At 38.7% G+C, this 24,066-nt stretch overlaps 1 protein-coding gene across 1 annotated transcript in view; it reads right to left on the bottom strand.

Annotated features, from left to right (window-relative positions):
- Positions 1-4,415: 4,415 nt before the first annotated feature.
- The window catches only part of TMC1 (transmembrane channel like 1), a 94,624-nt gene continuing 74,973 nt past the window's right edge, over positions 4,416-24,066 (bottom strand). The window contains exons 13-17 of the mRNA XM_025931606.2: positions 18,783-19,022; positions 13,676-13,801; positions 9,964-10,042; positions 9,810-9,861; positions 4,416-5,812 (exon numbers count right to left, since the gene is read on the bottom strand). Of these exons, the coding sequence (XP_025787391.2) occupies positions 5,790-5,812; positions 9,810-9,861; positions 9,964-10,042; positions 13,676-13,801; positions 18,783-19,022 (520 nt within the window). The 3' untranslated portion in view covers positions 4,416-5,789. The remainder of the gene's footprint in view (positions 5,813-9,809; positions 9,862-9,963; positions 10,043-13,675; positions 13,802-18,782; positions 19,023-24,066) is intronic.

The raw sequence follows: 24,066 nt of genomic DNA, 5'->3' as shown, positions 1-24,066 counted from the left end.
ATTTCCCATGAAATCAACTCATTCCATGTTCCATTGAAGTCAGTTGTTCCAACCAATGAATGGTTCCTTCTGCAGCAGGGTAATTTTCATCTGCTGATGGGCCATGCCATCGTCATTTATGCAACTTTGAACTCCACTGCAAATGTATTTGTCAATTCCGAGGTCTATGTCCTAAGCACCTTGCCCTTCAGACCTTCTAATCTATCTCTTTTCCAGAGGTATCTTCACATCATGCATAACAATACTGCATTCACAAAATTTCCTTTAATTAATGTTGTTCAGTTTGACCTGCCTTAGCACACACAGGATTATTTCTCAAAACGTGTATTGAAGCCATTTCCCCACTTACTCCTATTATCAAATCTGTGCTATATTCACACAGGAAAAAAGTTTGATCCCCAAAAGAAAAAAAAAGCATTTTAAGATTTTAACATTCAACTCAGTCACGCTCTCTGTTCGTGTTGACTCACGGTCCTTATTTAAACCATTTATATAATCCTTGCAAAATGCTAACCATGCCCATAGGGCCTTACACTCTAAATTATAAGCACATCAGATTGCTAATTCCATGGCTGGATTATATGATACAGCAAGTAAGCAGGTGTTTAGAGAATCAGCAAAGCAGGATTTTTTTTTCTTTTTCTTTTTTTTAGAAAGGAGCATCTGACTTCAGCATCCATGTAGTTTAGTATTTTAAGACTAATCTTGTTTTTGTTTAAAATTAGATGTTGGGGATCACCATAATATTTTCAGTGTTCCACCCCTATAAGAACTATGATCAGGCTCTGGATAAATCTTATTTCAGTAGTGTTCTCGATTACTTCACAGAGCTGATATGTATAGTCAAGCAGAAAAAGTAGTTGTAGGATAACTACAAATATTTAGAATTCCACGATAACAAGCATGACAACCGTGTCTATTCCTGAAGGCTAGCTGCAGGCCAGGCCCAGTGCTATATTCTATAAAGGTTCTATCTCTTTTAACCCCAAATAGACACTTTATGGAGCAGGGCTCTTATTAGCTCAATTTTTATTTTTTTTTATTTAAAACCAAAATTTTTTAATGTTTGTTTATTTTTGAGAGAGAGAGAGAGAGAGAGAGAGAGACACCAAGCAGGGGAGGGTCAGAGACAGAGGGAGACAGAATTCAAATCAGGCTCCAGGCTCTGAGCTGTCAGCAGGCTCGAACTCACGAACTGTGAGATCATGACCTGCGCCAAAGTTGGCTCAGCTTAACTGACTGAGCCACCCAGGCACCCCAGCCCCATTTTTAGAAATGAGAAACATGAGGTTTTGAACAATTTCCTTAAGGTCACGTGACATATTTTATAGCCATTAAAAAAGGTCTCGAAGTTATTTCATGGCATGGGAAAATGTTAAATCAGGAAGTAAGATAAAACTAAATATATCTCATGATCCAAAATCTTTTATTAAGTCTGTGTGTCTGTGTGTGCGAATTTGAGGGAAGGAAAGTACACCAAAATATTAAACAGCAGTTTTGCTGGGTGGTAGAATTACAGGGTTCTTTCACTTGTTTTATTTTATTCAAACTGTTTAAATTTGCTGTAGTGAACATGTACCTCTATTGTAAGTTTTTAAATAACCGTAAGGATTGATATGAAAACTTCCTGGTATGTGTGAAAAAGATGTGTGTTGTACAATATCTAAGTTCCCAGAAAAGGTCAAGTCTTCCTTATATATGTTTTTCCATTACTCATAGTTACCAAGTCACCAAGACTGATCCTGGAAAAGACAGCTGGACCATCCAAGGCCAAGTATCAAAGCAATCCATTACAAGAGAAGTCAGAAAAATAAATCTAATAAAAGGGCTTGAGAACTGTCACCACCATACAATGGTATTTCCTTCTTGCAGGAAGTAAACACAAAAAGAGGCCATGACTATAGTTCATTTAAAAAAATACATGGTTGGGGCGCCTGGGTGGCTCAGTCGGTTGGGCGGCCGACTTCGGCTCAGGTCATGATCTCGCGGTCCGTGAGTTCGAGCCCCGCGTCGGGCTCTGTGCTGACAGCTCGGAGCCTGGAGCCTGTTTCGGATTCTGTGTCTCCCTCTCTCTGACCCTCCCCCGTTCATGCTCTGTCTCTCTCTATCTCAAAAATAAATAAAAGTTAAAAAATTTAAAAACAAAAAAAAAAATACATGGTTAAGTCTCAGTGTCTCTCTTCCAAAAAACGAAGTGCATACCTGCATTGAGAACTGGGAACATTTGCCAAACCCATTCTTAAGTCTCTTGTTTTTGAGGCCTGCTTACATCTTCTTTTGGGATATATTTCTTTACGAATAAATTGTGGAGATGCTTTTACCCTTGTATACCAAACAAGGCAAAAGAAAGTTATAACTGGGCATTATATTTTTTGACTCAAGGAAGGAAATAAAAGTCATCAGACACCTATCTCCTTGGTTTCCCTCTTTTGAAACACTCTCTTGGTTTTCCCCCAAAGAACAAAGCCTAAACTGTTTTGTTTGCCTTCCACTCACTAAGCATGTGATGCCAATTCTGCATTCCAGGGTTATTTGTCCATCAAAAAATCCTAGTTGTGGATGAAGGCTGGAAAAGGTGAGAATAACATCTGGATTTTGCTCGGCATTGCACTTGACAGAGAATAAGAGAGAGTAAAACTCTTTTCCAATTTCTGATAGTGTATTGTAATAGCTGCCTCACTGTGAAGAAAGGGACACTCTTGCCTTGAATGGAAAGGTATCATTGATTTTCCTCAATCTTAAAACAGTTTCATAAGTTCTAGTATCATTCTAGAAGATTCTGGAAGCCAAGAAGATCAATATGGCAGGTGGTACAAAACAGTGGGAGAAAATATAGAGAGTAGGTGATACTTGGGGTACATTACATTTAATAAACATTTGACACACAGTATGTGATAAATGTTTATCAAGTGGATGAAGATGTGCTGGCTTCATCGTGGTTCCTAACGATCACACGCCCGGTGTGGTCCCAGCATGTATGATAAGCCCACTTCCCCACAATCTACCCATACTCTTTTAGGAAGGGGCTGGTAAAGCAAAGTGGAATATTTCAAGTTCCAGTAAAGTCTACTAGGTTAAAGGCAGGGCTCCAGCCCTGAAGTGTTAAACAGAGAAGTTGACCCGAAACCTCTTCCTATTAACTCATCCACTGAGGAGTGAAGATAGCAAAGGCTGACCCCCTGTGGCAACGAGGGGAACTATACCCCGCCATATAACATTTTGAGTCACCAAATAATATTTCCAAACCCTGGCTAGCTCTGGCTCTGGTACTTGTAGGGATCCATCAGAATAAGAAAACATAGTTCAGGTCAAAGTATTGTTAACACGAGCCCCTAGGTATGGTTTACACTATGTGCTACTCTCAGAAGCCAAAGGAGATAAGTCAAAGAATGTGTCGAAATGCAGTTTTTCAGTTTTCAAATGAATGGCGAAGCTCTGCAGAAAAGCAAATTTAGTTTTCACATACATTGGTCAGAATTTGTTCTTTATTCCTCTTAGAAAAAAAAATAAAAGGTGCAGTCTGGTTGGTTGGTTGGTTAGGTTTGCCTTCTCAAATTTTTCCTATAGTTTTGATCATTATATAGAGAAACAATGATAGAGAACTAAATCATAGCAATCAGAACCTTCCCAGTACAAGGCTAGTCTCCAAATTGTCCTCAAACAGCTTTGGAAATGGCACTCACCGTTTCAGATGCTTGTTCATGTAGTAAGTACTATGGAAATATTTTTGCCAGCTCTCTGGAGACGAAAACGGTTAAATTTTCTAAAAATGCTTAGCTTAAATCAGAGGAGTATTTAGGTGCAATCAAAATCCAACTTAATTTTCAATGTATACAAAGATTGGAATTTAGAATGTCATGTCTGAATTCTTTCTTATACCCTGAGCGTTTGTCCCCAAAGCACATTGTTTGAAGAGGTACAAACTTTCCGTTATAAAATATGTAAGTGATGGAGATACAATACACAGCATAGGGAATATAGTCAATAATATTGTAATAACTTTGTATGGGGACAGATGGCAACTCGAGTAAAAAAAAAAAAAGTGCATTGCCTACCTTGCCTTTAGGACATGAAGTCCTTGGGTGACAGTTTGTCAGCTTTCATCACTTCTCTTATGAAGTAGATCAAGAACAACGAGTGTCATCCACATTGTAAATTTGGCAACACATGTACACCAATTCTCTAATCTTATTACTACACAGTACAAAATGATCCAAGTAGAAATAAGCACTAACTTTATTTACTCATCTGCATTATAATCGAATGAGGCAAGAAACCCTGCATCGCAACAGATAATTCCATTTCTTCCATCATAATAACACTTCTCATGCAGATAACACAAGTTTTTGCTTCACAGTGTGACTGCTGCAAGTTAAATTGATTCAATTTAATTAATAAGCATATGCTCAGTGCCTACCTGTGCACAGCACTATCCTAGGCATACAAAAGAGTTAAAAGATATGATCCCTGCTCATAGGGAGCTTACAATCTGGATAGGAAAGACGATGCATGCATACAGGAGACAGTAAAGTACTGTTAAAAAAGCACAGGAAAACCTATATAAATAATAGACTCTGAAATAAAGCCAGTAGGGTCCAAGGAAACCTCTCAAGTTTGGGAATGGAGGCTAATCGGGAAAAGTGGACCAGAGGAAGGAAATCTTGAATTTGTGTCATGGCAGTGATGGGCACACGGATTGGCAGAGGAACAGGGCATCCTTTTACGGCCAGAAGAAGAGTGAAAAGAAGGAAGAACTCACGGACAGGGTAATAAAAACCAGCAAGTCAATTGCAGAGAATGGCAGGCAAATTGGCTCAGCTCTGGAAAAGGACATTGTGGGTTCGCATATGTAACTGAAGTCACAAAACAAGGCTGGCTGAGGGCATTGATTGGTGCTATTCAAAGTTTAATCAGATGATAACGCTTAAACACATCTATAAACTAAAGCCCCCTGTGGAAGTGTGTGTTTTCCTAACCTTAACAAGAAAGCAAAGACAAATTATGGAATATTAGAATCTAAACTCAAGAAATGTGATCCTTGGAGGTCATGATTAAGCTGTGATGGAGTTGTAATCATGTAGAATGCCTTTTTTTTTTTAACTCATAAAGAGGTGGGTTGTCTAAGATGAGAGACTTTCAATCCAATGCTAATCAGGCCCCTACTTCCCTTAGGATTTTTCTTTTAAAAAGCCCATTCCTTTTCCTACTGAATCCAGCAGCTAATAAAAAATCTTGGGTGTATAGTCATGGGGGCCCTAGATGGGGAGATGGAAAAAAAATGGAAAAACAAGACGTTGGTTTCAAAATGCGAGTTAATGAATAATTACAGTGACTACTTGATAAAGATATTTCTTAACTTGGAGGGTAAAAAGAGGTGAAGTATTTCTGTTCCCAGGCAAAGAAAACTAAGGCAGAAGAAGGGTATAAGATGAAAGTCCATATACCCAAAATTTTTTTTTAATTAACCCAACAGGTAAACCAGTAACCTGTATTGTTGAATCACATCCACTTTTAAATTCCATTAGTTAGAAGAAAAGCCAGGGAAATAAGTCAGGGGAAAAGTTGGTGGTGGGGGAACAAATCCCTGAGTTTGGAACAAGGTGGAGATCCTTCTTGCTGAACTGAGACTGGTGACGCCTTGATTGACCAGCATGACCTTGACAATACATCAGGGTTAGAAGAGGGGAACGGCAACTTCACAATGCTTGTGTTCTTGCCCTTTTCAGAAGTGGCTGGTTTTGAACAGCAAGGTGAAGAGTGCTTCTGGGCCCCCAGCGTACCTGGGAACGCTACTGGCCACCAGCAGCTGCAGCTGTTCAAAAGAGAGAGAGAGAGAAAAGATGAAGGAGCAACAAATCAAAATTTAACTTTCAGGGGCACCTGGGTTGCTTAGTCAGTTGGGCATTAGTTCAACTTTGGCTCAGCTCATGATCTCGGGTTTCGTGAGTTCAAGCCCCACATAGGACTCTCTGCGGTCAGTATGGAGTCTGCTTCAGATCCTCTGTCCCTCTCTCTCTCTGCCCCTTTCCTGCGCATGCTTTCTTTCTCAAAATAAACATTTTCTAAAAAATTAGCTTTCAGTGTGCTTAATGTTCCGAATGAGGTGGTCTGAAATCTGTATCTTCCAAATGTGCTCCAGGTCGCCATAATATTTAGCATTTTTACCTACAAAATATTTCTATATTTCTTACTCTACAAGGGAGTGAAAGTTCTGCTCTTTTTATATTTAGCACTGTTTTTATAATTAATATAAAAATTTATTCTTTTTAAATTTTTCAAATAAAAGAGTTCCTTATTGGCCAGTAGAAATTTGGTAGGCCTTTCCTGAATGACTGTTATATAATAAAGTTCTGTATTAAGTTCTGAGGAAACAACTATGAATAAGATAGTCTCTGCTTTTGCAAAGGTTGTATATGTTTTTAAGTAAAAATTATGGGAAAATATCAAATAAATAGCATGCTATACTATTATATCTTTAAAGCAATGAAGATAAAAACTAGCCTTACCTAGAATTCAGATCTTAAAAGTCAGAACTTTTGGCTCACCATTCTTTTTTTGTAAGATACTTTAAAAAAAAATGTTTCTTTATTTATTTTTGAGAGAGAGAGATAGAGCATGTGAGAGTCAGGGGTGGGGAGCAGAGAAGGTGGGGGCAGAGGATCCAAAGTAGGCCCTGCGCTCACAGCAGCAAGCCCAACATGGGGCTCAAACTCACAAACCATGAGATCATGACCTGAGCCGAAGTCGGACGCTTAACCAACTGAGCCACCCAGGTGCCCCTTCATTCACCATTCTAAACACGAATTTGATAATGTTAAGTTATAGTCACAATCTATAGCAAACACAAGAACAGCACAGATATGTGTGACATACGTGCTTCAAACTAAAAGATGCCCAGAAGGTCTCACGTCAGCTTTAAGAACACACGTAAACTGATAGCGAGAGAATGGAAAGAGATATTCTGTGCAAGTGGAAACCAGAAGGAGGCACAGCTATACTTATTTCAGACAAAATACATTTTAAGCCAACGCAGTAGTAACAAGAGACAAAGAAGGTCATTATATAATGATTAAAGAAGACACAAATAAAAAAAAAAAAAAAAAAGAAGAAGAAGACACAAATAAATGGAGAGAAATTTCATGTTAATGGATTAGAATTGATTTTGTGAAAATGTCCCTACCACCCAAAGCAATCTACAGGCTCAGTGCAATCCTTCTCAAAGTTCCAAAGACATTTTCAAAGAAATAGACAAAAAAAAAAAAAAAAAAATTCTTATATTCGATGGAACCACAAAAAGATCCCTAGTGGCCAAAGCAATCTTGAGAAAGAACAAGGCTGGGACATCATGCTTCCTGATTTCAAACTATATTACAAAGTTGTAGTAATTAAACAGTATGGCATTGGCACTAAAATAGACAACAAGATCACTAGAACAGAGTAACAAGAAATAAACACATGCATATGTGGTCAGTTAGTTTTTGACCAAGTACCAAGGATATACAATGAAGAATGAATATTCTTTTCAATAAATGGTGCTGGGAAAAGTGGATATCCACATGCAAAAGAATGAAACTGAACCCCTATCTTACAACACACACAAAAGTTAATGCATGATGATTAAAGACTTGAATGTAAGACCCTAAACCATAAAACTCCTAGAAGGAAACCTAGGAAAAAGCCTCCTTGCCCTTGGTCTTGGCAATGATTTTTGTACTTGACACCAAAAACAAAGGCAGCAAATGCAAAAATAAACATTAAACTAAAAAGCTTCTGCACAGCAAAGGAAATCATCAATAAAACGAACAGACAACCTATGGAATGGGAGAACGTATCTGCAAACCACATATTTGAGAAGGGGTTAAAATCCAAAATAGACAAGGAAGTCATACCATTGAACAACATCAAAACCAAATAACCTAATTTAAAATGAGCAAAGGATCTGAATAGACATTTATTCAAAGAAGACTTATCAATGACCAATATCTGTATAGTACATGAAAAGATGCTCGACATCACTCCCAGGAAAATGCAAAACCAAACCACGATGAGATAACTCCCCACACCATTAGGGTATCTACTATCAAAAAGGCAAAGGACAGCCAATGCTGGTGAGGATGCGGAGAGAAGGGAACCCTTGTGCACTGCTGGTGGGAATGTAAACTGGTACAGCCAGCATGGAAAACAGTATGAAAGTTCCTCAAGAGATTAAAAATAGAACTATCATATGATCCAGCAATCCCACTTCTGGATATATCCAAAAGAAATGAAATCATTAATTTGTATTCCCATGTTCATTGCAGCATGGAAGGATGGAAACCACATGAGTCTATCTATGGAGGAATGGATAAAGAAAACGTGATATAGATATATATAGATAGATTGATAGAGATATAGAATTATATAATATTTTTCAACCTATAAAAGAAGGAAATCTTGCCGTTTACAACAATGTGGATAAACCCGAAAGGCATTATGCTAAGTGAAATAAACTAGACAGAGGAAGGCAAACAGTACATGGTGTCACTTACATGTGGAATAAAAAAAAAAAAAAGGCAAACTCATGAAAACAGAGAGCAGAATGGTAACCCAGGAGCTTCGGGGTGGGGGAAATAGAGTTTGGTAATAGAGTACAAATTTTCAGTTGTAAGATGAAGAAGTCTGAGGATGTAATGCATCACATGTTGAACTATAGTTGATGATACTGCATTGTATACATCGCAATTTGCTGAGACAGTAGAACTTAAGGGCTCACACACACACACATACACACACACAAAGGTAAATATGTGAGGTCATGGATGTGTTAATGAACTCAGTGGTGGGAGCTCTTCATAATGTATGTGCATGTCAAATCGTCGCATCGTACACTTTAAAGGTTTTACAATTTGTCACAGCTGAAAAAAAATGCTAATGCAATTAAAAAAAAACAAGTAGCTTTACGGTGGAAAAACCATCTAAGACAAATGTAATTTAAGGACATAGCACTGGAAATTGTTACATCCTCTCCTGTTGCCATAAAGGTCAGCTGACACGGAGTGAGAGCAGTGTTGAAAGAACCATAAAGAAATGGGGCTCAGCCCTGCTCACTTCTAAACTTGGGATAAAACGTGGTCTCAGGCCATCCACACCACTCTCCTATTCATTTGTGTGGACTAATGAAGTTTTTTTCTACTTAAACCAATTCGGACTGACTTATAGTACTTACAAGGGGGGAAAGCCCTAGTAATATAAAGAGTTTTAAAGTTAAGAATGAGGGAAAAGTTTGAAAAAATGTTCCCTGAGGTTCTTAGACATTACTTTCCCATGTGGAATGCAGAACGTATTGGGAATTTTGGCAAATAAGGGTATGCCTTATTTTAATGGTTTACAACTTAAGAAGGTTATAAAAAAGAGAGATTAATGAATTAGAAAAGGCTCCAGGAAATCAACACTGGTGAGCTCAGAAGAGCCTAGTGATATCTTCCTGGTGTATCCATCTATGTATAAAAACAGCCCCAGGGGGCAGAACTTCTGCATTTGTGTCTGCTATTTGTACATGACTATGTGGATGTTGTCTTTTTCTTCTGTCAATTTGCAAAGTCACCTGTCTATTACTATCGCTAAGTTTCCATTTTTCAAGTTTTCTTTCTCTTGCCTTTCCTCCACTGGAAAAGCTGAGAGGGTCTCAAAAGGTGAACAGTAAAAATTGTGGAATGACTCACTCAGGGCAGTAATGGTATACTACATCAAATGCCCACTTGGAAAGAAAAAAAAGGAGGAACACTTTATCCATAGCGGGGAGATTTTGCAATCACAAACATTTCTCCAACCTGCTCGGGCAGCCGCCATTTTCTTGTTGCGCATTTTGTTCTCCAAAGCTTGCTACACAATACAAAAAGGAGAGAAGGACGTGAGATTTCCCGGTGTTTCCTACTACTTGACATTAATAAAGATGATACTTTTATAAAATAAATTGTATCCTACCTGTTTCATCTTCTTCTTTAGATCCAGATTTGCTGCCTTCTGGCCCTTGGCAGTAGCATTGAGATAATAGATGGTCAAACTACATTTTAAAAAATAATAAAATATATGGTAGTTTTCAGTTCGAGATTCTTCTGAAATTTACATTCACTAAATCATAGAATGTAGATAAACGACTGAAGTACACAGAAGTAAAAAAAAAAAAAAAATGCACTCGGAACATGGTTAGTAGAGCTGGACCTGGGAAGGTGGGACTCAAGGGTTCTCTTCCACAGCATCACTCTGCCTACCATACCCCGCTGCCTAATTGTATCTTCTTGGAAATGTATTAACATCAGTTTAAACTATAATTAAAAGTAACATTTCAAATTGATGCCAAGGGCATCCAAGAGAACGGAAAATCTACGGAAGCTTAGGGAATATGTGGAATAAAAAAGAAATTGACTTTCTGCCTTAAATTCCCTCCTTTGGCTTTCACAACAAAGAATATAATCCTCATAAGTCATAGTCAATTAACATAGACATTTTTTTCCATAGGATGTATTGTTTGCATTTCTCCCTTCTTTGAAACGAAAATGTTTTATAAAGGAATATCCTTGGCTTTTAACCGACATTTACATTTCTAGAAAGAGCAAATTCCAGTCAAACATTTGTGTAAAAATAAATATGTTCATCTTCACTTAAAGCAAAATAAACAAACAAAATGCATTAAAAAAAAGGTAACTGGCATTGCTCTTTGTTGCAAATAACTGGATACTAAACACATTTCCTCTACTCCCCAACCATGCCAGATTATACCCTTTATGAGCCATCTGGTGCTAGCAACACAATTATTGATATTGTTTAGCTGGGTTTGTTTATCTTTTATATGAGTGATGGGAATTTGAATGAAATTACATACACGAAAGCATTTGGCATATACTATTTGATATGAAGTAGGTGCTCAATAAATGTGTGTGTGTGTGTATGTGTGATAAAGATTTTTTTAGAAAAGTGCCTGGATTGGGAGGGTGAACGCAAAAGACCTCCCAAGTCATTTGCAGTTCTGGAATTCTCTCTTTATATGCCACTTTTTCTGTCTTGTGATGCACCTTAAATAACTACTCTTCATAAATCCTTTTCTGGTCTCCAAAAGGAATGAACCTGGCTGCAGAGAACCTGAATTCTACTCAGTTATCCCAAAATCACCCAAGCTGATTTACTATGAGCCACTGGGGAAATTCAAAATGTTTGTAACATGTAACATTCTCTAATTAAAGGTAATAAAGAGCCAGGCCAATTGTGTGAGCCCCATAAACTAGAAGATGACATCTCAGGATTTGAAAAACAATTCAGCAATAAACTGAAATTGGGTTTTAAATCAGAACCTCAGAACTACAATCAACCTTGCAGGACATCTATTTGACCTTGTATCCTGCCAACTTTCTTCTGCACAGTCTGTATGAGGGGTTGGCAAACCATAATCTCCAGGGTAAAACGGACTCCCAGCCTGTTTTGCATGGCCCATGAACTAAGACGGCTTTTACATTTTTAAATGGTTAGATAAGTGCTTCCAGAATATCCTCAATTTTTCCTTTTGACCCATACAACCTAACATATCTACTATTTTGCCCTTTTAGAAAAAATGTGCTGACCCTGAGTGTAGACCATCCCTGACAAGTGGCTTCTAGCCTTTCTGTCTATTCCCACTCATTCCAAACTCACTGTTTGGTGCTTCAAATGGTTAGGGGAAATAATAGATGGGAAATAAGACATGAGCTTGCATTGACTTATCAGCCACTTGATTTGGGGCATATCTTCCATGTGATAGCAATAATATGATTAATGAGGCCAACCTTTTAAGATTATCGTGGAAATGCAATGATTAATATACGGGTAGTGCCTGGACATAGGCCATACTAGTTCCTCTTCCACACTCTTGGGACAACTTAGTCAACCTTCACCCACTGGCATCAGAACAATGTTGCTCCTCAGTTTAGAAATAAATCTGTCTCTTACTAAGGTAAGACTATACTCATAAAATCTGACATGAACTTTGATCTGTTTTTTTTTTTAATACAAGATCTCATTTATACCACTAAGGGGCTTTGACTTTTAAAAACCACTTAATAACTTAACATCGTCCCACAAGCCACTGTATTACGAAAACTTGGAAAATAAAAATCACTTCAAGGGCCATCTGGTGAAACAGGTGGCTTCCAGCAGGTCATTTTCTTTCTTTTTTTTTAATGTTTATTTATTTTTGAGAGAAAGAGACACAGAGAGAGAGAGACAGAGTGCGAGCAGAGGAGGGGAAGAAAAAGAGGGAGACACAGAATCCGAAGCAGGTTCCAACCTCTTGAGCAGTTAGCACAGAGCTTGATATGGGGCTTGAACCCACAAATGCGAGATCATGACCTGAGCCGAAGTCGGATGCTTAACCGACTGAGCCACCCAGGTGCCCCCAACCAGATCATTTTCTAACATATCTGCACCAGAGATTCACCATCAGATTCTGAATGCCACCAAATGATCAAGGTTCTCTAATATACAAAAGTAATCTGTTTTACTGTTTAATTATTCCCATGGGCTTTCCTTCAAAAAAGGTGTCATAGTATAAAGCGGGAGGTAAAGGTTGGATCTACTGTCAGAGTCTTACTATTACCATTTTGCTATAGTCCTACCAGGTGAAAATCATCTTGTCCCTCTAAATTGGTGCCTTAATAAAATTGAAGATGAAACCTGTCTTCTCTGACATGACTCATGACCATGATCATCACAAAGTAGATGGTAACAACTTGGCCCAGAACCCAGCTCATTTATTTCAAATCATTGGGATTTCTCTCCCTGAGCTTTCTTAGTTTTACGTTTTAAGAAACAAATCCTGTGCATCAGCTTTATTTCTAAAGTGTTTCTGAGGGTGGTTTCATACTTGCCCTCCTTCACTGCGAGCAGTGACAGTACCAGACTTTCTATTTAGGAGGGCCTCAGGGGTTGAAAGGAAGGACCAGGGTGCTTTTCCTAGCTCTTCAATAGCAAATATATTTTTTTTTCCTTAGAATGTAAGTTTATCTCTGTGCTGGTCAAGAGTCAGAAGCCAATGAAAGTTACAAGGGAACAAAACCCCCATCCCAAATTCTCCTTTGGATATCACCTCTGACTTTTGAAGGGACAGACTAAGCGACCTTTCCAAGACCCTTCTGGGCCTCTGATTTTATTATCATGGACCCACACTTACTGATAGCCTTTGAGGAACAAGGACATGATGGTTTTTAAGACCCCTTAAACCTTTAGCCCTAAAATGCAGCCTATAGGGTCCCCAAAGGGAATGTTAACTTAGAGACTCATCATTTCTGTGTGTTCACAGCCATCTGCTTTATGGGACAAGAGCTGGGGGCCAGGAGATCGGGGGAGCTCCATGTGCTGATTAGATTTAGCATTTTGCATTTATGTTTCCCTTGCTTTAGCTGTTTACTGATAATTATTTTGGTTACTTGGGAACAAATCTTATAATCCTAGGCAGGCAAAGACAGATGCAGATGGCTGGGAATTACATTCAATGGGATCAGAATATGGCTCATGAATTTCAGACTCTCACCACCATGTAATCAGCACTGAATTTGCTGAGGTTACAGCACAACCCTTAGAGAGCATGAGAAAGCTAAGAAAGCTGGAAATTAAAAGGAGCCAGGAAAGACATCACAGAGTCTCTTCCTATGAGAGGGGAAGCACCTACGCCATAACCAAAACAACAGCGATAACCAGTCCGGGGTTAGAGAGCTGTCTCAAGATCTTTGCCATCCAGCTTGGGAAATCGTGCTCCAGTGTTTCTCCAATGACTTCGAACATCCTATTTTTGCCACTGAAAAACAAAAAGGGGGGGAGAGGGTGGAGGAGAGAAGTTCATTTATAACATATGTAAAAGCCATGGTTAGAGCAAGAAAACTAGACGTCTTTCTCAAACACCACCTAAGTACTCTTTCAGATTGGGAACCTAATGTTTAGCTACAACTCCTGGCACTTCGACCTGTTACTATCAACATATGGGTAAGACATGAGAACTGGTATGCCAAGGTAAACACGCAGTCGAGCAGTTAGGAAATTAACCACAGCGTTGGGAGAAGTCTGGTTTTGTTTTGTTTTTTTCTTAAGCTGTATCCCTAAGATTTTGATTGAAATATATTTTATAAATAACTCGCAAGTCTACCCCTTAGCCAGCTGTCCTTGTTGGAGAACATTCCCTTTGGGCTGCATAAAGAGCGCACTTAATTGTTGAATTAGCCTTGGAAATAAACATACAGAATAGCTTAACAGAATCAAGTCCACAAATAATCCGGTATCTCTCCCCATGCAAGAGCTGCTCTCTCATTTTGCACAGAGCTCTTTCATCAGAGTTATTAACAGGTAATCACACTGAAGGGTGAGTCCTTTCTCTCATTGTCTTTCTTGTGGACAGGCCCTAATGACCGCCAGCTCAGTCTTACAGCTAAGAACAGACCATGCGAAGAGAAGGAAAGAAGCCTAAAGGGCCAAAGTCCTTAATGGATTTGTTCTCAACCCATTGAGGTAAGAATCAGCCCCTATAAACTAGAGAAATGAGGGCAGGATGTCTGTCTTATCTTAATATGTAATAGTCAGAATTATTAAGTAATACCCATCATGTCAAGTTATTTTTTCTGTATACGCATATTGATTCTACCATGAAAAGCTGTAATTTTCAGAGCAGAGATTAGGTTATTTACCACCAAGTTCTTCATATCATCAGAATAAAGGCTGGTATAACACTTAATATTTTTGTTTCACTATCGTTTATTGATCTTCATACACTCTCAACTACTAAACAAACATGACTCACAAGTTCCAGATGAGATTTTTTTTTTTTTTTTTTTGCCTCTGGCCTCACTATAATAAAGTCTTTCAAAACACTGAGAGTAATTCCAGATATGTGGTCAAGGGGTTGCTGGACTGCCGAGGTGTTAAGTTTTGCTTCACAAATTACAGATCTGCACCCGGCAAGACCTGTGATATATTAAGGGGGAATGGAGTTTAGAGATAATTCAAGATTATATTGATTTATTTCTCTAGGGTTTCTTTGTCGCCATCCATTCTACCTGGCCATACTTTCTTCCCAGCCATAGGGGATACAGCGAGAGTAAGAAGGTAAGCAAAGATGAGAGAAGGCAAGACATTCCGCTCCCCAGCTTCTTGGTCTGAAGCTGATGGACGTGGTTAGAATAGGGGAACTGGAATTTTACCAAATGTTCCCCTCCCATAAAGGTCTTCTCTGCATTCAGTGTGTCCCAAAGTCGAAGTCATTGGCATCTCTGGGGATTCTCCTCTTTCCAGGTCTGGTGTTCTTACTAGGAGTCCAGATCTCTTATGTACAAGCTAAAGAAGCTTCTACTAATCCCTGGTAATCCTTTTATCTGACAGTTAGCCAAAGCGTGCCATGTTTTTCTGGTCTGCTGTGACTCTACAGTCAAATGAAATGATAATGAACTTAGGCTTCTATGGGTGTGGCCCCACCCACCCTGGCTTAGAATAGTCTATAAGCAGACCTGTCTTCCCAGTGGACTGAAAGCTTCCCAGGACCAGAATCAGTGTCCAATTTGCTCCCACATCTCCTCTAATGCTTAGTGTCCAAAAAATAGCCATTATTCATTCATTACTTCAAGTAATGGCCAACACTCTACTGTGCTTAGACTCACAGACATAAAAATACCTTTTTTTAAAAAAAATATTTTTAAAAGTTCATTTATTTTGAGAGAGATAGAAAGTGAGTGGGGGAGGGGACAGAGAGAGAGAGAGAGAGAGAGAGAGAGAGAGAGAAAACCCCAAGCAAGCTCTGCACTGTTAGTGCGGAGCCCAATGTGGGGCTCGAACTCACGAACCATGAGATCATGACATGAGCTGAATTTGGACACTTAACTGACTGAGCCACCCAGGTGCCCCCAGACATGAAAATATTCTATCCCCAACCTCTGAAAGTCAGCCACACTATTAAAAAAATAAACACATAAGGTATAATGGCAAATAAGTAACACAACGGCAGTGTCGCAATTTAAAACAAAAAAATATATATAAAAGTGTCACAATATAATATAAACCTGCACTTACTGTTTGATCTCAGTTATTTTTAAAAACTGCATAAAAAGAAAACCAGAATACAAAATTCCAAAATGTTGAAATGTGGAGGGTTGTTATTTCAGGTCTTTGGAGCCTTTGAAAAGTGTTTATTTTCAAGGAGAAACATTTTTATAATTTCCAGGTTTTCTGGGAGAAACACATAATAAGGCCTTTGCAGTGAGATGAAAATACATAAAAATATAATTACCATAATGCTAGCAGGGAGGTATGTGAGAACCCAGAGAATTATAAATTGTTCAGAATTATTAGCGAGAGGTTGGGGGAGAAGCATCATGTCAGCAAATGTGGTGGGAGAAATTAGAATTTTCTTCATCTGGGTACAAAATAAATGGTTTTAAAATTGTTGAACTGTTTAAGGTGAATCCACTTAATAGCCTATTGGAATAATTTTCTGACAAATTCACCCTCCCAAATCAGGTCAAGCAAGAATACCTCATCAAATTCCTTACAGAATTCCTTTTTTTTTTTTTTTAAGTTTTATGAGAGAGAGAGAGAGAGAGAGAGGGCAAGAGCAGGGAGAGGTGGAGAAAGAGAGAATCTTAAACCAGATGCAGATGACCAATCAGGAGTTGGACGCTCAATGGACTGAGCCATCCACGCGCCCCACAGAATGGGTCTTCTAAGGTATTGTAGCCACTTTACCTGCGAACATACCTGTCCCTGGGAGTGATTAACCATCACTGTGCTATTGGGTGGGTGTGGCCATCCATTAACCTACCGCAAATGCAAGTTCGCTGCCCACCCAGGTGCCAAGTAGAGTCAGACACTCTTCCGGAGGCAGGCTGACAAAACCATCCCAAACTCAGGATCCTTGAGAATGCCAAGCCATGAAGATCCTAATTCATGCTTTCTCACCTCATTTTTAGGGCAGAGCAACCCTTTCAAACTTCTAAATCTAAACAAATAAATGAAGTATACATTCTTTTGCTCCAAAATGAGTAAACTGACAGGAGAAATAGACTAGTTAAATAAGATAGAGACACCCCTTTCCTGACATGCTACTGAAAATATTTAAATTTTCTTGATCTCAAAACAGTGATATATGTACAGTAATTTTGCCTAAGTCTGCCAATCAGGGAACACTTGGTTAAAATCAGCTACTATGCCTTAGATACAGGCTCTTTTTTTTTTTTTTTTTAATTAAAATCATAGCAACTCTATGTGATATAAAGAGAGGCAGAAGAATTAGGCTCAAAAAGCTAAAACTGTGTGGCCATTGTGCCTGTCTAGCTCAATGATATTTTTCACAGGAACGCCCCCTGTGTAACCACCATCCAGCTCCATGTGGACATTGGGTTTCCCTCCCGTTGATACATTTTTCTGAGAAGCATCGACTTCCAGTTAGAAAGTCAAAAGCACATCTAAAACCCATCCCAGATATTTAGTTGTGTGGGTAATTTGCAATTAAGTAAAGTCTTTGAATGGCTTAACTGTTGAACTTTGTACCCAGAGATTCATTAGGGATTTATGAAGACCAAGCTCTTCTTCAAGACTGCAATTTCATATTTAGTCTCCAGATGTCACTGTCTGCATTATTTATTTCAGCCCAGAGTGGGGGGGGGGGGGGGTTGGGGGTTAGGATTTGTCAGCATCAGCTTCCTGAGTATGACAGAACTCCAGTGGTTTTTGCCCTATCAGCTGGCTTAACATTTTCTTTCTTTTGTTTTGTTATTTTTTTCCCCCCAGGAAAGCAATAATAATAACTCAGCCTATTATTAGAGTGAAATGCCTCTTTTATACTTAGGTCTGTGGGCAACGAAACTTTTGACTTTAATTTAATAACTTGCGTCTGACAGCACGACGGGGATATTACATGTGGCCATTATTGCCTCACGTTCGTCATTCACGTGGCTTTTCACATTCACATTTCTTTCACTTGAAAAGGAGAAATAACTCAAATGCATGCTGAGCAGTGACTCAACAGGCAGAGATTCTTGCGGTTGCAGAGAGGAACTTGTGGTAGATTCATTTTTAGGGCCCTATTTAGGGAATGAAATCTCAATTCCCCTCATCCCGGCGACTGGTTTTCTTGATAAGTGTCACCGTCAGAACTCTGTCATAGAGAACTGGCGAAAAGGACGTTTCAGCTTGGATCAGAGAGACCTCTTGACTCTTTATTACTGACTTGAGCGATCTGTCCTTGTTTGGGGAGAATATACAGGAGCGAATGTCACCCTCAATTGTTTTGCCACCAGGTAGCATTTTGGATTGTGAATTGTGTGACCCACTTTATAGTCACAGTTATCGAATGATGATCCCATTTCTTAGGTAGCTTGTGGAATAATCTATTTTTAATTAATTAATTATTATCTATTTGACGTGACGTAGCACGTCAAAATTCCTTCCGACTTTTGGACACGCTGGCCCGGCACCAAGAAAACTGACACATCCCAACTATCGTAATCTGAACACACTCTTTGCCATCCCCTTTGAGCTCAGATTTATCATCCATATTTACCCGGGTAGAGCCTGGCGCACTCAAATCCTTTTCCCTTTTATGATTCTCAAATAAGAAACCAATGCAACTTGCCTAAGAATCTCCATGTTACCTAATGAGCCTGGATGCTCAAAGAATCTCATTTCTACAGGCCAAAATGCCATTGTTTGGAGAAAAAAAAAAAGCTTGTAAGAGTGACCATTCCTATCTCCACGCCTGGAATAAAACGACACCCGGATGGAATTTCAAAGGCAAGAACCTGAAGGGGCCACAATCAAAAGATGGTGGGAGGGATACGATCATGTACAGGACAGGCATGGTTGACAGGAAGAGAATGAGCAATAGCATGCCCAGGTAGAAATTATTCGATCTGGAAGCTTTGAAGACCCTGGCCTCGGGAACGTTGCAACACATCACGGCCCAGCACTGGAAGTACATGGATGTGTGGAGTCGAAGGATATTGATGCCTGGGAGGCTGGGGGCGAAGAAGGAGCCCATCCTGGAAAGAAAAAACATGGCTCTGCTCACTTCAAGTCATCTCTTCGTAACAAAGTCACACGGCACCTTGCTTATCTCACGTCATGTTTATTTGCCAAAGGGAGAAAATGCAGTGCCGCTTTCAAGCACACAAACTCTTTTCATAAATAAACTTGCCTAGTCAATTTCCGTCTTTGATGCACATTTTACCATCTTTCCCTTTACCACAGGGATTGCACACATGATTCTCTCACGGCAATTATGCTGTCCGTTAACTATATCTGTTAGCATTAATCAATTTAAACTACACCAGAGAATATGTTACATATATTTACTTCTCTCTTCTACTTCTAAAATAAACTTGATTTCCCTTAACACTCAAATCATCAATTAATAAATCTAAAAATCTAACCTCTTTCTACTGTTACCCTTAAAACCATTCATTCTATTCAAATAAACTACACATCTGGATTAATTACTTTTCTTGTGGGCTAATTAATTTTTGCTTAATGGAAGAGAAAAAATAAAATGAATTTTTCTTTTGCTGATGGTTTTCTCTATTAGCTATGTAGCTACTATGGTGCTTTAGAGCGGATGTATGTATGCCCAGTAATAGACTGTGTTTTGTTGATAATCTATAGGAAGCTTTATGTATTTGAGATGAAAATGCAACACATCCATTTAATTTCATTTCATTTCATTTAACTTAATCTGTTTACTTCCTTACACTTCTGTTTGTCCTGGAAATCCACCACTTTGTATATCTGGCTTTTAAAAACTATTTTTAAATGCCACTTTTAAAAAGGAAGTAGTTAGGTGAGGTCACTTTTACTTGATGGCTTAGTTGGTTATTTTCAACAAAATAAATTTCACTTTTCTTTGATGAGAAAATCCATTAGCATCATCAAACAGTATTAATAGCAATGTATTGGTCCAAAACCAAAAAGAGGATACATGTGCACTTATTTCAGAAGTATAACCAGAGTCACATCTTTTCAACTGTCCCAGCTATGATAAAGCCCTCAGTAGCTCTAGTTAGGGCCAGCAGTTTAGATTTCCTACATATGTAGAGAGGCTGTTTCAACCAATCCAAAGTGAATTTGGTATATTATGTTGGAGGGGGGCAAGGGGTGAGTTAGATGAAGAAATTCATTTCTGCTATTTCTATAATTGAAATGCTGCAAACCAGCGTTAAGCTATTTCATTTAAAAGTGGAATCTTCCCCAAATCTGGATTTTCTTGTTGATAGGATTTGATACCACAGATCTGAATGACATTTGAACATAACGAGTGGACCAGACACTCTGAAGAAAGATAAACTATTTTTTTTTTAATGGTACGGACTTCAGGCGATGATCTACCCATGCAGGTTCATCAATCGTAACCCATGTGCCACTGCGGTGTGGGATGTCAATAGTGGGTGCGCCTGTGGGGGCCTGGGGGTGTATGGGAACGCTCTGTACTTTGCACTCAGTTTTTCTGTGAACCCGAAACTTCTCTAAAATATAAATTTTACGAATTAAAAAGAGTAAGAAGACAGACTTTGGAACAACACGGGGTATCTTTGTTACAGGATAGCCAGAGAGAACCCGGAGCCTCAAAAATGTGAGCGAGTGAGTGACAGTCTCAGGTAAGGGGCAACAATTGCATAGCAGTGCACTGTATTCTCAAATGCCAATATTAGTCATGTTAGATGCTTGTGAATGATTATGTGTGTTCCCTTCTAAAGCTGGGCTTGGCCATACGATTTGTTTTGCCCAAGGAAATGGAAATCAAAATGAGGTGTCTCACTACTGGATAGAAACGTTGAAAGCCCTGTGTGGATTTTTTTCTCGTCTCTCTGCTACCCTATCTAGTGTTGTTCCAGATGGACTCAATTTGGCCGGTCTAGGACTCTAGAGTGAGAGTAACTCAAAAGAGCAGATCCCTCTACCAACCCACATTGAACATGCAGAGTACATAAGAAGAAAACTTTTCCCTTTGTAAACCACTAAGCTTTGGGGGGGAGGGGGTGGTGTTTAGCTGCTATACAACCTAGTTTACCCTCAGACACAATTCTGTATATAATTTAATACCTAGACTTACCTAAAGCCACACATATTTGTACATATATATATATATATATATATGCATCATTCGTCTGTATACGTATATATGCACACACCTAGGTACATGCACCTATAAACCTCAGATTTTCAAAATAAATATCAAATGGGCACTCTGAACAAACAGGTTCAAGAACCATAACCTAGAAAAACAGATCCTGGCACAGTGATAGCTGAACCCTAATGCTCAAACTGTCTTTGCCGGTGACTCACTAATCAGCTCGGCCCACTAAGTCCCTTACCCACACTTGATCCTGTCATCTGTCAGTTCAAGATCCTTGTAATACCTTAGCCTTATAAAGTGCTTTTCTTCCAAGAAGATCAAAGCGAATGAAAGCTTCTTTCATTGAGCTCTCCTTATTACTCCAGTGACATGGTACATGTCAGGTAAATTATTCACATCTGATCAACCAAGAAAATGAGGTAGCAGACAGGGACAAAGGTAGAAGAGGTACACAAAGAGACAGTGTTGGAGCAATGTCCACACCCATCTTCTGTCTCACTGTTTTCTGCTGCCCCTACACCCTGTTCTGATAGAGATATGACGTGTGTTTGTCGTTTTAAAATACGATGACGAAACCCTGTGCTATCCATTTTAAAATGAAGTGCGTGATATAAAAGTGTACTGATCATGTCAGCCAATTACATGCCAAAATGGATTTTACCTTTAAAGTTGGACTTTAATAACATCCACTAATTAGAAACCCCTAAAGCTGTACCTGAATGTCTCTAGTCACAAACCAACGGACGTGAGTGCAAACGTCCCATAGTCTTTTGTTTCTGTGTGACCAAGCTCCAGTATCAGTTCCTTGTGCCTCATAAGATAGTAGCTTACTGTGTGTGAGTCCCCTTGTGTGGGGGAGCCTACCACACTTGGAATACACACTCCTCACACCTTGCCCACCAACCACATCCTCCCTCCTTTACCAACTTTCTGGGAGTTAGGAAAAAGACCATCTGTCCAAAGGGTTGACCTGAAAGTAAGCAATAATTCTCTTGCTTCTGTAACTCCGGGGTGTAATTATCTCTGTACGCTCAAAAAAACACCATCACATTCTAATGTCCTCTTCAGACCAACAAGAAGCAAGGCTTGACCACTATCTAAAGGAGGAATACACAGAAAGGGATAGTGGAGAGATTTTGGTAATGGGTCTGCCCATGAGAGAATGGGGGAAGGGTTTTGGATATTTAAGAATTTCAACATGAACCATAGTGGACTAAATAGTTGCAAAATTATAAGCAAAACGAATCAGGACAGCCATTTCAACGACTTTTCTGATCATGAAAATGAATTTCTAGGCCAGTCTGTTGTCTTTGCTACGAAAGAACAAGAAACAGACATGTAGCATGTGTCTGCACAAATGGCATCCACCAGGCCTGAGGGATTTGTGGCACTCTGTGTAGAAGCCAGGGAGTTTTAAAACTGATACACGGTGATGGTTTCTCATTGTTCCAGTAGCGAAGTTAGCTATTTTCTGCTGTGACAGCAGAATCCCCTCCAGAAAATGAAAGATCCAGAACTGCTAGAAGCTTTTCCCTTTACTCTCCCTGTTGGTGGTCATATGTTGGACCAACTTGACTTTCCTCCTTGCTTAGAGAATGAAAGATGCGTTTCACTCTTTAATGACTCTCTGGGCACATGAGCCATAACTTGCAAAATTTAGAAAGCGAGAGGGCAGGAATTAGATTTTTAAACGTACCTGATAATGGAAAAGATCATCTTTTTATAGCCTTTTCTTCATATGTATTGACCTAGTGAGGCACAGGAATTAGACAGACCCCAGGGCAGGATGATGGGGTCCTTGATTATGGTCTTTATATCACTAAAGCAAGATAATTTTAACATTTGCAGAGAGGTGCAGTCTTGCAAAGGTTTAACAGCTCAATGCAGCTATGGTTGAAGGATTTAAGTGCTATATAAAGCTTGTGCAAAATTTGAGCCAAGTTACTAGGACTAGTACATAGGACAATGGCGTGGTCAGTGGCACGGTGTTATATTAAACAAGTGTCATAAGATAAAGATGCTCAATTGTAGCTTGTGGGTTGGGTGTTCTTAGTTAAAAGTGACAGATTTCCAAGACACATGGTCCCTAGATGAATCGCATGCCATGAACCAATTTTTAAGCTCAAAAACAGTTTCTACTATATCGGCTCATCTTAACCTGTCAAGGTTTACAGTGAGAATGCTTTCATTTAATAAAAGATATGACAATCCTTTGTACATCAAAAGACATAATTCTGATGTGTAAATGGCCTGTGAAACAAGTTACGAAACAGTGATCGTATTTTTAGCTTGAACTTCCTAAAACATAAGTTACATCTCCAGTAGTCCAGTTACCTAAAACTACTGGATTTGGTAAGATATTTTTTTCAAAAGCAACAACAAGTTGTATTCTAAACATACTCGATAATGACAGAATAAAATCAGTTTTTCAGAAGGGCCTGACATTAATTTATTTCATACTTAACATGTGGCTATGGGACCATTAATGTTTCACCGGTAGACCCTAGTGTCACAGGATGTAAAAGTATAAAAAAGCTTTCAAAGAAGCTACAAAGCGGAAATACACTCCCAGTATTTGATAAAGGAATGCTCTGCAAAACAGGCAGATGTCTTTGAGGACGAAGAGTTAAGATATAAATATAAATATAAATAAATAGAAATATAATATAAATGTAATATAAATATAATATAAATATAAATATGAATATAAATACAAATATAAGTATAATATAAATGTAAATGTAAGTATAATACAAATATAAATATGAATATAAATACAAATATAAATATAATATTAATATAATATAAAATAAACATAATATAATATAAATATAATGTAAATATAATATAAATATAAATACAAATATAAACAAGATTTTCCTATCCACTTTGCAAAGGCAACAGTTGAGTTAGACCCAGACTGGGGACCTCTCTGACACCAGGCTACAATGCATTAT

The sequence above is a fragment of the Puma concolor genome, chromosome D4, assembly GCF_028749965.1.
Source record: "Puma concolor isolate L17-30 chromosome D4, mPumCon1.1.hap2, whole genome shotgun sequence".
NCBI classification, from domain to species: Eukaryota; Metazoa; Chordata; class Mammalia; order Carnivora; family Felidae; genus Puma; species Puma concolor.
The sequence above is the reverse complement of the archived record's forward strand: the minus strand, read 5'-3'. Positions and strand labels throughout refer to the sequence as shown.